Source organism: Tyto alba, unplaced genomic scaffold (genome assembly GCF_018691265.1).
Source record: "Tyto alba isolate M040663 unplaced genomic scaffold, T.alba_DEE_v4.0 Super-Scaffold_40, whole genome shotgun sequence".
Lineage (NCBI taxonomy): Eukaryota > Metazoa > Chordata > Aves > Strigiformes > Tytonidae > Tyto > Tyto alba.
Window position 1 is genome coordinate 9,866,390 of NW_024881316.1, and position 14,330 is coordinate 9,880,719.

A 14,330-nucleotide genomic window follows, 5' to 3' on the forward strand; every position below is an offset into this window, starting at 1 on the left:
TCCAAATAAAACATTTTTTAAGTTTTAAGTTCAGAATTCTGCCTGATACTACACTCAAGCTTGCAACCAGGTATCAAGAACAGCAGTGATAGATTTTCACACTTTTTTTTTTCCCCCCCTCCTGTTCCCTGGCTTCGGTTGACTTTATGTGTTAGCTGCCTTGAATCCCAGTCTTTAAAAGCATTTAGAGAACTGAAGCAATTCATCCAGCACTATGAATTTATCTGAGAGGAAACTGGCTTTGATCTGATCTGCAGTTTCCCAATACCTCAGAAATCCATATTCTTCATCTTCCGAAAACCAATATATTGCACGCTCAGCAGCTGAGACTGTAGCAGCTGCTTGTACGAAAGTGATATGCTTTCCTTTAAGTCCTCAGGTCCAGGTCCAATCACAATACTTTGTGATACCATGTCACAAGTTGATCAAGACGTGTAGTAAGGGCAGCTTTCATGAAAATTAAACTAAAATGCATCTTTGGGTATAATCAGGTGCTAGATCCAAAGCATCCAGAGACTACATATCTGGAGAGCACCAAGGTCAGTATTAATATCCAAACCTATATACAACCTCTGAGAAACTAGGGGCTCTGAATAACCCTGTTGCTGGATGAATCAGATCTTAGCCAGATTTTGCGGTACCTGGAACCTTCCCATGTCTAACAGAAGCCTCTTTAGATCCTCTTAGACCAAATCATATCTGAAAATCAAAAAACAACAGGAACTCAATGCACGCAGGATACGAGTCTGCTCCCCACACACACAAATGGCTTGTGCGATGTAACTGGACCAGCCCAACCTGTTCTGGAGACTAGTTTCATCTTGTATGCAACACAGACTACCAAGTACACACACCATGACTGCTTGTCTGGGGTTCTGCATTGCTAGGCATCTGGAAATCCTGGACAAATTACTAAAACTGACAGAAAAAGGCAAGAGGGGAGCAAACCCAAAATGACAGTCTGTCACAAGGCGCAGCAGCTCTGACAAAGGCACTTTCACTTTAGTTTTTCTAACAAGAGCTGAGCCATTGTGACAGTAGGTCACTGCCCATATTCATCCTTGATCTTCTCTTTCCTATCTAACTGCTTAAGCAGCTTTCTCGGGCTAGTTCTGTAAATGAGCTCTATCTCCCGTTTACTAGACTTAACTATGAGGTACAGACATTCACTAGCATTTTAGCAGAGGAAGATATAGGAAAGCTTACTAGATCTACTAAAATTACATACTATTAATAGTATTGTACAATAACATAACTTTTTATATATAGCCCCAAGGCTAAACGTATTGAAATGAAGCACAGCTGTCTCCATGAAACACAGCAGCTACATCCACTCATCTCCGCACTGATTTCACACCGTGGGTCGCCCTGAAACCTCGGCCTGGGAGATTTACTACCAAAACACTGACGCGTTGCGTTGCTCCAGCCAAAAGCAGAAGCGCTAGCTGTTGGATGAGGGCCGAGATTCCCAATCAGCCCGGGGCCTGGAGAGGGAGCAGTTAAGGTATACATTCATCCCCGAGTCCTAAACCCTTATTGCTATGCGTTTACATCATTCGCTTAATTGCTCTCTGCTCCCCAGCCACCCTCCTACACACGCGTCCCCCGGAGAGACTCTCAACAAGCACAGGCCGCCCAACGCCGAGCTTCAGAGACAACACGCCCCCCCACACACGTCCACCTCTTCCCCTGGGGCGGGGGGGGGGGGTGGGAAATAAGAGAGGTATGAGGGAAAGTTACACAGCTCGACCCCCGCGGCGCGCTGCCCCGCACTCCCACGGCCGGTGGCGGGCGGCTGCCTCGGCCCCTGCGGCCGAGCGGACGCGCCCTGTGGCCGCGGGGAGCGGGCGATGCCCGGCGGTGGGGTGCTGCCTCGGCCGCGGCCTCGGCCTCGGCCCCTCCATCGCCGGCTGTACAAACACCCGCCCGCCCCGGTCCCGCCGCCGCCGCGCACCCCCGGCGGCAGCGGCGGCAGGAAGAGGAAGCGGGGCCGGAGGCGGGGCCGTGGCCGTGGCCCCGCCGCCGCCTGAGTCGCAGCCGCCGGCGCCGCGTTTCCCCTTCCCGCCCCCTCCCTCCCCGCCTCCGCGGCCGGGGCAGCAGGAAGCGGCGCTGATGTCAGCGGTCGCGGCGCAGCTCTGAGCGGCTCCCCGGACCCCCGCCGCCGCCCCTTCGCTCCGCCGCCGGGGCTGGCGGAGGCGGCTGGCTTCGGCCCCAGGGGGCGACCCCTTCCCTCCGCCGGGGACGCGCGGCCGAGGCGGCTCCCAGGCTCGGCGGAGGCCGCGGCCTAGGGCAGCGGGGGTGCGGGAGGGCGCGGGATGCGGAGCGGCGGCGGCGGCGCCGGCGGTCGGGCCTCCGCCCGCCGCCCCTGAGGCCCGCGGCCGCCGCGGATGCGGCCTCGCCCCGGCGGCGCCTCGGCCAGGCCTCCCCCGACCTGCGCCGGCGCGGAGGGCGGGAGCCGCCGCCGCGCCCCGCGGAGCCCCGGCCCAGGCCTCCGGCAGCCCGGCGCCCAGCCCTCCGCCCGCGGCCTGCCCTGGCCTCTCCTCCCCCCGGTGAAAGAGGAGGGATGTCCGCTGCCGCCTCCGCTGAAATGATTGAAACCCCCCCGGTCCTCAACTTCGAAGAAATCGACTACAAAGAGATCGAGGTGGAAGAGGTGAGTGAGGGCCCCGCCGCCGGGCGGCCTTTCCCCGCACCCCGGGCGCGGCCTGCGGGCGGGCCGGGCTGGCCCCCGCCGCTGCGGAAGGGGCCGCGGGGGCTTTTTGTGTGCGCGGGGGTGCCGGGGCAACCCCCCCAGTGAACCTGCCCGAGGGTGCCCAGTCCCCAGAGGATGCTGCAGTGGTTGGCGCCGGAGAACAAAGGGCGGCCAGCTGCGGGGTTGTGCTGAAGCGGGATAGATTTATGCAGGACTTAATTATCAAGTTTCGCCGCCCGTTTTGCCACCTACTTGGGTACGAGCGGCAAGCGCTGTCATAAGAGGGAACTGTTAATTCTGATGTTTCTTTTGATTCTCTGTTTCTCCGTGCCTCTGCTTTCTCCTTCCACCACCACTGGTAGCTGAACCATTGTGTATATAATTATCATACCAGCGTTAATTATTTGCTGAATGTACAGCCCTGTTAGCTGTAAGGACATACAGGTCTTTTATTATTTTTTCTTAACGTGGGCAGGTGATGTAGCACTCATGAATCTGTAACATTTCATTTGTGACCTGTGCACATTACCCAGGAAGTGACACTCGGTTATCATATAGCATAGCTGGTAGCAAGTATTTCTTCTTCTTCTGTAGAAAGTTTCATAGTAAAACTGCTGCCTGAAATTCTTTGAGGTTGAAATGAGATGGATAAAGTACAGAACTTCATCCGTACTTTTCCTCTGTCTGGTTTTCCTGTGAAAGTAGGATGGGTGTGATCTGGGATAGCTTACATGCTTTACTAAAGGGCTTAGTAGTATGCGTATAGCATAGTGTTGTTTAACTCTGAGAGTCACACAAAAATATTGCTGCTGTTGAATGTTTTTCTTCTTCCACTCTTGACATCTCTACAGGAACGAAATTGCTTCACACAGATCCATACTGAATCTGATGAGGCCAACTTGGATCTAACAGATACCCAAACCCTGCTGAAACAGTCTTTATGTTTCTATTCATAGATTAACATCTTTCTCTTTCAGTAATAATTTCCCTCTTTTTCTTAAAAATTCTGTGCAGAAGTAAATTTAGTTTTGTGTAGTAGCTTTTATAGATATGACAACCAGCGTCTCATGTTTTTAAAGTGGTTTGCTAGATACTGGTTAGTTCATAACTAGTACACGGGGCTCGTGTGGCCTGCAAAAGTTCAGAGAATATAAAATCTGCAATAGTTTCTTAGAACACCAGGGCACTTCCTGCTGTATTCAGGTAGTGTTGTAGTAATTTTGACTTTCATCATAGCAGACAGTGAAGTTCTGTTGGAAGATACTATCTTCTGAGACTGCCTTTTCTTCTTTCTGTGAATGTGGCCATCATGAAGATTTTTGACTCTTAAGTGTAATCGTTCCTCTTCCATTTATGCATTTAACTGTTCTAAAGTGAGAAAATCTCAACGGTGTTTGGGATCTGAAAGTATTTCTGCATTTAATAACACACTGATGTTTTTGCAATACTTACTAATGGACAGGGATCAAATCGTACACTTTGGGAGAAATAGCTTTCCTCACCCAAAGAAGAAAATAAAGTTGATAGGAGTGTCTCCATCATAAAAAGGTGTCCTGTGATGGCTCATAGAACTGAATAGCCTATCTGCTAAGTTACACATAGCATGTAGAATTAGCAAAACACTATACAAGTCTTTAATCCTCATGACACCCTTGGGAAGGCTGTTAGCAAGGATTAGATTGCTCTTTTTTATGTAAGAAATGTGGAACTGCACAGTGTGTAAGTGGTATAACTAGAATTTATCATTCTAAGGTTTAGTGTTTGGAGCTTGACTGTGTCCTACATACCTGCCTGGCACCCAGTGAGACAGGACTATCTGCACAAAAATGTATGTAGAGACGATGACTAAGAAGTAATTTGTGCTTTATTTAATGGGATTTGTTCCATTATCCTCAAAGTAGTATCTGGTGGAGAGGACAAAACTTGTGTGATGTAAGCAGGGGAGCTCTGATAAACTAATCTCTCCGTGAGAAAATCTGATGATGGCTGGTGTAGCACTTTGAGTTGCACTCAGTGTACCTGTCCTGCCAAAACTTTTTATGAGCGATGGGCATGTCGTAGTGTTGAACACAGTGTAAATGTCATTGCACAGGGGAAGAAATAAGATCTACTTGACAGTAGAACAGGTGAATTGGAGAAATACTTAGGCCTTGATTTTCTCAACTGTAGGTGTTGACCTCTTATTCATGATGTAGTTTCTGTGCAGACATAACAAAATATATATTGCTACTAAGGATTTTCTCTGCTCTCAGTTCAGGCTCAGAAGTTTTCAAGGGTTTTTAAATGGCTGTAAGGACTCAAAATGGCCAGATTTTAATATGCTTGGCAAACTTCAGATGTTTTAAAATGGAGTGTCGAGATCTACACTAAGAACTCAAATGAATGCTCGTATAATCATAGCTTTGCTGTTGTATTATCAAGGCTGTCTTGTCAGCAGATAGCAGTCCCACTCTGCCACTGGTTTATTAATAGATATTGAAGTTCTGGAATACTTGCAGGCCCTGAGTCCTTGCTAATAAATGTGAGATCTATAAGTGCACTTCCATTTAGGTTTGACTGAACTCTACTGGATAATATCAAGAATATACCATATTGTGTTTCAGCTACCGTGCACATGACTAACTGTGCTGTAGTGTTACTTCCCACCAGTCAAACATGTTTCCAACTTCAAGCTGCCTTTTCATTATTTAAAATGCTTATATTGAAATAAAATACAGAGACAATTACTATGAATGAGATGGAGTCGAATCAAAATTGATGTGACACAGTGGGAGCATCTTCAAAACTAGAAGGGGAAAAGCAGCATAAAACTTGGTTTCAACAGAAATGATCCCTACTTTACCATGCAAATTTTTGACAGTGAGGCTGTCCCCTCTTAAGTTTTCAAGTGTTAGATAGGCAAATCATTAGAAACTGAATACATAAAACTACAGAATTTATCTGAAAAAAATAATATAACTGAAATCAGGTTAACGATAAAAAGCTTAGTAGTCCTACTTTAAAATCTGGTATTAAAGCTTAAATACTGCTGTCTCTTCTTCCCAGAGGAACACTCACATCTAAGCAATAAACAGACTTTGGTGAATTGTTCTGGCAACCTGCTCCCTGCCACTCTTTCCTGAAATTCCCACAGCCCTTTCTCCATCATGTAACTTGATAACAGTCCCATACATGACCAAAACGCAGACCTCTTCAGCACATGACGTGTGTACGCCTTGGATCGCGCAGTGCGTGTCTGGTCATGTATGCTGTGGCCCTGCCCAGTCACTGTCTGATGTGGCCAGGTTGAAAACCATTGCCATATTTGTGTAGTTGCAAGTTACTTTTGAACAGTCTGAACGTGTAAATTATTTGCAAACTGTTGTTTAATGCTCTGCTGGTATACTGTAGTATATACTGAAGTTTATTGTCAACAAGCTGTTTGGGCAGCAGTAGTTAATTCTAAGGGGATTTAGGGTGATGTTTTCTTTAAGATGTACAGGTAAGCTTTCTAAATATTTATTTTATAAAACCTACTTAAGGTGCCAGCAACCAAAGATGCAATTTATGGCATGTTCACCTCCCTCAGACATTTTTGAAACAGTTGAGTAATTTAATTAATTGAGAATTGTCCTGAGAACTGCATGTTGTTCCTTGCAGTTATGGAGCAGAACAGTTCAGAGGCAAGAGAATGAGGAATTGGGAAGACAACTAACTGGTTTTTGCTCCCCTTTATAGTAGTTAACTTTTAAAAAGTTAATGAGATGCAGTGACCGATTATTTCTGTTACACTAAAAGGTAAAGTGGATTTGCATAAACTGCTGTTGAATATGGAGTTGTTACTACCTCCGTTGTTTTTTAAGACCTGGGAGATTGTGTCCACTTGTAGAATACCAATATGCATAACTGGAAGAAGTTTGGATGAGAACTGCAGGTGTGATTTGAGATCTGAACAATATTCTTGGCTATCTGATATGAGTACAAAAGGCTTGGTTCTCAAGAACCTAGGATGGTAGTTAGGAATCCATTTGAAGCCAGTTGCATCTGTAATTTCTCAGCCTTTTTCAGAGTTGGACATCCAGAAGAAAGGGCAAAAAATGATTCCATGGTGAAAACGCATGCCAGTTTTCTGTGGTTTTACTCTAAACACATTTCTGATTTAATTCAGATCACTATTTACATTTTGTTCAGTTATACCAATGGATGATTCTCATTATTCAACTACATAAGAAAATAGCTGAAGTCTCAGCTGGAGTGTTAATTTATAGCGGAAGTTACACAAGACCAATTTCATATGGATGAAATTTAGTGTGCAGTAGGTGTCAGAAGGTGGCTAATTAGCTAGTTAAACTGTTAATGTGAGACTTCACACTTATTTGTACACATGCAGATTTATTCAGTGAATCAGTTTGTGTCCTGTAAAATAAATTTATATTTTATTCTCATAAAGAATACATGGGAAGGGAACCTCACAGGCTCTTCTACCCCAGTGATGAAAGCAAGGTGCGTGTTTATGAGATAAGTTCTGTGTCTAATGCAGCAGCTAAGGTCACAAGTGAGTGACAGTGTAATTGCTGTTGGAAATTGGAGGGGGGGAGGCCTTTCTCTAAGGAAAAAAAAAACAAAACAAAAAAAACTAAATGGAAGAAGTTTCATGTGTTCCTTATTTATCCTACCCAGTGGATTCCAGTAGTATTTTCCTGACTGCATAGTGATTATTTGTTTTTCAAAGGCCAGTAATTTTAGACTGTGCCGGCCCAGCAAGCCCAACTCATGTTGGAGTCCTTCACCCTGAATGCCTCATTACACCGCATTTTGTGTCTAAAACTAGAATCTCCTGTCTGGGCAGCTGTAACAGAACAAATTGCTTCATGCTAGAATATCAGACAAGTGTTTTGTTAATGTTTTTAAAATACTGGTAATTAAAATTAGTTCACTTCTTAAGACAGATGTGTAAAAGGCTATCAGTGTGTAGAAAGCTGGAATGAAAGTATAACCTGATAAATGGTTATCTTTGCTTGAGATGCACACATTTCTTAGAATGACTGAGCTATCGAAATGCAGAGAGGGTTGGTTGGGTGTTTACAGCAAAGGAAGAATTTCTGGAAACACCTGTAATTTTAGGAAGATATATGATGGTACTTTGATGCTCCATAAACACGTTCTGAAGAAGTTGAAAAAAGAATTATTTCTTAAAACAGAATGAAATTCAGATAGCTGAGTCACTAAATAATAGCTGCACAGTGTTGTGCAGCTCTAATAGATGATGCCCTAAACACAGACCAACTGTATCAGTTTGTGGCAAGCAGATGTTATGTATATTTATTAAGAATATAAGTTGATTTTTAATAACCAATTTTTTTAACCGAGAAATCTTTTTTCTTACAGTGTTTTGCATAACTTTAAAGTTTAAACTTGGAAACTAAACTAAATGACTTAGTTTGCTTAAAATTAGTTGGATTGCTGACGGGGTTTAGGGGGGATGGTTTGGGGGTTTGGATTTGTTTTCATTGCTGTAAAAATCCCAGAAAGGGAAAACAACATTTAGGATTGGGTTGAGCAACAGTACAAATAAACAACCAGTCAAAGAACATAGCTGTAAGAATTGGCAGATCTGAACTCCTTCCTAAAAGTGCTGCCAGGGTATTGGCCACAGTCATTTGTAGCACGAGGCTGATTTGCTTCAACCTGCTTAATAAAGCATAGCACATACAGAGGAACCAAAGTTGGAATTCGAGGCTGGTTGAATGAATGACAGAAAATGTATGCATATATTTTTAGGGGCTGTAAACTGTTATTAGTGGCTGCTTCTGGCACTTTCTTTTTAAATCTAGATGCTTTCCATGTGTTGTACAGGGCAGATGTGTGAAAAACTGAAAATATTAGTATGCTTAATTGGTACTGCCAGAGCTCTAGTAGATAGAATAGAAGCAACTGAATTTAAAAATGTGTTTCTGTTTTTACAAAGCATTGTAGAACATCTTCCCCACCTCATTGCATCTGAAGCTTGAGAGATCCAAAAGTCAGTTTGCATAAAACCTTTCTTTCATTTGCAAATATACCAGTAACCAAGGGGTCATAGATATTAAAGATAATTCAGAGACTGCTGTCTGTTTGGAAGCATAGGTTTTGTTGTTTGGTTTTGTTTGTTTGTTTGTGGTTTTTTTTTTTTTTTTTATTAACTGTTTGTCTTGCTTCCCAAGATTGTAAACAAAAGTGTTATGTAGATACTGCAAATTATGAAGACAATTCTCCAAAGAATACAACATCTGCTAACCAGGGAGCTATTATATTTTATTGCTGCTTTATATATCTGGAAAGGTTTTTTTAGAAGGAAAAGCACTAGGTATCCAGCATGCAGAGCTAACTTAACATGGAAACGTTGGATAGAGATGAAAACTTTGCATCTTTATATTTTTGAGTGAAGACCTGTGCAGTTAATGCAAAGTTGAAACTAATTCTTGAAAGTTTTGACATTTGATAGGAGAATAGGTTACATCTGAATAAGCAGAGATGCATTTTTCTTGTTTTACTGAGGGGGTGGGGAATTATTAGTCACATCCCTTGGGATAAAATATATCTGCAGTCTCTATTTCCCGCAAGATTTCTAGTCTAGGTACTTAGCAGTCAGTATAGACTACATACCTAGAAGTCAGTATCATGTATCTTTGTTTATGTACAGCATTTGATACTATTTGTACACAGAGGCAGAGGTAATGTTTGTTCCAGGGCTCTTGTATGGTTCATACTCTTTAAATAAGACTCTAAATACATTATCTGGAAAACATGCAAACAGCACTCTCTTTTGCCATGTCACTTTGTCATGCAGTAAAACGTAACTTTTCACTGGTATGAAATTTACAGGGAGAATAATAAAGTTGTATATACTTTTCAATCTTTGAAGCTCTTTAATCATTTCTTCCAGTTTAGAACGTCTGTGTCATACTGAGTAGTTCCTGATAAACTTAATTCTATTCTGTAGAAAAGTAGAAGCACTGGTGTTCTATTTCTAAACGTGTCATCTGCCCTACATTTTCCTTTTTTCTACTAGAAGATATTTGAGGTCCAAAATCTTTTACCAAAAGAATGTGTTTATTTTTAGATCATTTTCCAACCATACACAGTGCTACAGATCAACTGCTGTTTATTGATTTGTTGTGTCAATAATTCCATGAACTGTGCTTCATATAATTCAGAATATGCACTACTGCCCAAACATATGGTGTGGCACCAACAGCAGGGAACAAGAAGGAATGAGTGTGAAGAAACTAAAGTTCAGGCAGTGCCTCCCTCCTGTGCTATTAAGTTACTTAGTTGCAGCACACGGTGTTGAAGGAAACGACAGTGTTTAAACCATTCTGACAAATTCTAAGACTTACTCCTTTAAAGAGTAAGTTCAGTGAAGACTTAAAGGAAGAAAATTAAATATAAATGGAATCCACCACAAGCAGTATTCTGCCAATTATAACGTATGCTTTTATGATGAATAAGATACTTTTTCCAGATTAAGTAGGAAAGACATACTTGGCTTTCACATATGATCAACTTAAAGTTTGTATCAGACCCATCATTGCTTCTGATAGTTGCTCCTTTCATATGCTGTCCAAGAGGCTGAGCTGCTTTAATGGAGGATCGGCTCTCCTCTGTTTGCCCTGTATCCTAGGTAAATATTCAGTGCATTCATGTCCTCTTCTCAAGTTCAACCCTCTGCCTACGCAGGCACCAAGTCACTGATAAATTGTTATGAAACCCTGACTGCATAGTCATTTATCAAACTCTTCACCAACCATAAAATTTATATATCTGATGGTCTCTCACAGCTTTCTATTACATAATTAAGATTTAGATTGCCTGATAAACTCTTCCTCTTAGTGTCTGACACAGATTTTTACGTTGTTGTTATGTTTTAATTTTTTTTTCAGTCATCAGCAGAACTTAATAAAGTGCACTCGATACTTGGAATTTATTCCACTTTTCAACTGGAGCCCAAGTATTGTGACACTCGTGGCATAATGTAAAACATCACATTGAGCAGTATACTCGTTAATCTTAGTTTCTTCACTGAACAGAAATGTTATTTTAAAAATAAGTCAAAATTTAAAAATAATGGTTTCTCTAGTATATGACCTGGAAATAGCTGTACCAATTCTTGGTATTAAACTTGCAAATAGTCATGGATTTGTCTTCAGAACAGTATGCAATTGTGTATTGGCCTGTGGGATGAATTTGATCGTATGGAATCAAATGCAAGAGATACTCTGGCTTGCTTTTTTTTTCTTATACATGTGATTTTTATTTACATGTGAAAAATAAATATATTGAATATATAAAAATACATGTGTGTATTACATAGTCATAATATTAATTACATCCATAATACATATAAAGTATTTGTACCTATGGACATATACAAGTCTTTTCAGCAAGGAAGGATATGACTAGACAAAAAAGTAAGCCTGATCTGTAACAAACTGTTGCAAATGATTCAGGCTAGGTAAAAAAAGTCAAATTGTTTCATTAAATTTTATCAGATACATCTGAGACCAACCTTTTAACTGATGTATGTGCACTGTTTTCAAATAGCAAGTTTCCTTCCACGTCACTGGACTAAATGTAACAGAGCTGTAGTCAAAACCCATGAAAGAGTATGAGAAAACGTACATTAAGAGAAGGAGCCTTCCTAAAGGAATCTCACTTGGTCTTGCACCACAAGGCCAACTGTATCCAGCTAGGAGTAATCATTATATGCACATCTCATTTTCCCAAAGTGGAGGGGACAGTTCTTCCCAGTTACTTGATCAGCTTGGGTTTCTTTCTATCACAGGGGAGCAGCAGACCTGGAACTGAATTGCTGCTGCCGGTGCGCTTCATTGTGCCTGAGTTGCTCTGTGGCATCCTTCTCGTTAACTGACTGCCCTTAGTAATTCTCCACTGTGAGCAGGGTGCTCTGAGTTACAGGTGCTTGCATGGTGGATGGTTTCCATGTGCTCAGTAAATCGGCACTTCTGTGAAATGCAGGCTTAAAAGCACACACACAGACCGATGAGATTTTTCTTAAACTGTAGGTCTGGTCATGCACTGTGTGAGGTGGGAAGAGGGGTTGTAAGGGACAACTCTCTGGTGCCAGTAGAAGGTGGGAGGCCTGCCAGCCCCAAGGAATTGGGCAATTTTATTCAAAATGTGGTCTGAGAAAGAAGGGGAAAATACCAAGGGAGATTATTTTGGGACTTTTAGGTCTTCAGGTGACTCACTCATTTCGTTTATATGTACTGTTTTTATGGGCTGTTTGACTGTCATTCATATGGGATGGTGTTTCCAGCCGCCATTGTGGACTGCAAGAAAATAGTTGCTGTGTGTTATACCAAGAGAAGAGTCAAAGCCCTATACTGTAGCTGGGGGAGGAGGTTACAGTCAACAGGTTCCCTTTTTACACAGGGCAGAATGGGGCATGTTCTGTGATCTGCTGTAGTTATCTTGTGATAGACTGTCGTGGTTTGAGCGTGGTCAGCAGCTGAACGCCCCGCAGCCGCTCACCCACCCTGCCCCCACTGGGGAACGGGGAGGGAATCGGAGGGGCAAAGGGAGACTCGCAGGTGGAGATAGCAACAGTTCAATAACAGTGACAGAACAATACGCTGACAGCAGCACCGACAGGTAATGTACCATACAGCTGCTCACCTCCCACCTGCTCCCGGCCGGCGATCCCCAACACAAAGGCCCCACGGCCACACTCCCAGGAGTGAGAGCCCCTCCCCGCCCACTCCTGCCTTTATATAGTGAGGGTGATGTCACGTGACACGGGATATCGGCCAATCGGGGCCCAGCCCTCCAGCTGTGCTCCCCCCGCCCCCGCACACAGGTGAGGGCACTGGGCCCTGGGGAGCCCCTGGGGTCTCAGGGGGCTGCAGCTCCTCCCGCTGCCAGACCCACGGGAACTCTAGGCCAGCCCCAGCCAGGGCATAGACTCAGTCTGTGAACCACTGTTGTGGAAGGTAAAGTTGAGAAGCCAGGAACTCCTGGAAGGCTAAGTGCACCCTGTAATGTAAAAGAGAAAAATACTTCTCTGTGTGTATTAAGGAAAGCAGAAGAGGAAAATGCTGTTGATCACCACTGCTGGGCAGCCATTTCTCATATCCATATGGAATCTTTCAAAAATATTGATCATGCTTCCCCTTTTCTCATCTTTTGTAATGCAAAATCTTGATATATTTTTTTTTTAATTTATTTATATTTTTCATCTCCTCAACCTGGGCTCTTGATTGCAGACTTTCTCATATTCATAATGAAAGTTTAGCAGGTCCTAAAGGAAAAGGTTTGCACCTGCAGCCTTTTCTCCCTCATTCTCAGGGGAAATCAGCTTTGCTATTGATTTACTTATTAGGAAAGCATGTAGTGAGAACCTAATCCAACCATGGTTTACATAAATGATAGCCAGTTTGCTTTGACATGGACCCTTGACAAGTGGTGCTTGTACATTCCTGGCTACCAAGTTACCTTTTCTGGATCAGCACTCTCAATTTACATACCAGATTATTACTATATTAAGGCCATCTCAAAAAAAAGGTATTTGCTCAAAGCATGAGCATTCAGGCATCAGGCAGTGTGCATTATTTCAGCATTGGGAATGTGTGGTGGTTCACTGATGTCCTACAAATCACACTTATTTTAAGAAACCATCCTGCTAAGGAGCTAATTCACTAGTGAACCTGTAAGAATTGGCGTGCTGTTTATAATGTGGATGCAATATTATGTTTGAACACTTTGTGGGTCTTTTAATTATGTTACATCTCTGTATTTTAATTTTGAATATTCCTTCTCACCCCCGAGAGAAGGAATATTCAAATTTTTTTTCCCCTTTTCCATTTTGTATTGGATAAACTCATAAATAACTGTGGCTTTCTAGTGAAGAGCTTTGTAATTTTGGGAAATGTGTTTTTCCATCCAAAATAATATTCTTGTTTGTGCATTACCCATTTAAGGAAGACAATAAAATAAAATTCTGCTGCAATTAACTATAATAATCACATTTGTAATGCTTCCACTCCACCCTACTCCTATTCCCTCCTCTTCTTGTTCACCTCCAAAAAAAGTGTTTTATTTCGTTAGAAGCGCCTGCTCCATTCCTCAGGGTATATATGGTATTACTCCAAATCAAGGACTAAGAACATGAGGGCAGAATGCCGTTAAAACCAATGAAGAAGAAAGGCTACTTGGGCCAAATACAGAATCTGTGGCCAGCCCACCTAGACCCTTATTTCTCCCCTGCCCCCATCCTTCTCATCTACCCTGCCTTGCTGCATTTTTTGGAGTTGGAAGAGCTGCTGTCTTTTAGCTGCTGCTGTGCCTTTATGTGCCTTCTATTTCTTCCTGCTCTCCGCTTTTCTTTTGGCCGTATGTGTAACAACTTGCTTGTCTGTGCTTTCCTGTAGCAGCTGGAGTCACTGTGTTGGTGACACTCTAGTTTCAACTTCACATTGCACATGCATGTTTTGTTGTTATTTCTGTATATTGTCATTTTTCCCCTGAAGAACACAATTAAAAGAAGTGAAATTTCAATTTACCATAGTTTATAACTCACCAGAAATTGGAAGTGACCTCATAGAAAAAGGACACTTATCTCTATCCCGCTTTGATTTTCGTGCTTGGTTTCAAAGACCTA

The 14,330-nt window shown here is 42.8% G+C and overlaps 1 protein-coding gene across 8 annotated transcripts in view; it reads left to right on the forward strand.

Annotated features, from left to right (window-relative positions):
* Positions 1 to 2,365: 2,365 nt before the first annotated feature.
* The window catches only part of MAP3K7 (mitogen-activated protein kinase kinase kinase 7), a 50,892-nt gene continuing 38,927 nt past the window's right edge, over positions 2,366 to 14,330 (forward strand). For 4 of the 8 annotated variants that reach the window (XM_032989891.2, XM_032989893.2, XM_032989892.2 and 1 more), the window contains exon 1: positions 2,367 to 2,653. In XM_032989891.2, coding sequence (XP_032845782.2) covers positions 2,564 to 2,653 — 90 coding nt within the window. In that variant the 5' untranslated portion in view covers positions 2,367 to 2,563. Of the gene's footprint in view, positions 2,654 to 14,330 lie in introns of all 8 variants that reach the window. The other 4 variants (XM_032989897.2, XM_032989899.2, XM_032989894.2 and 1 more) reach the window with 3 other exon arrangements.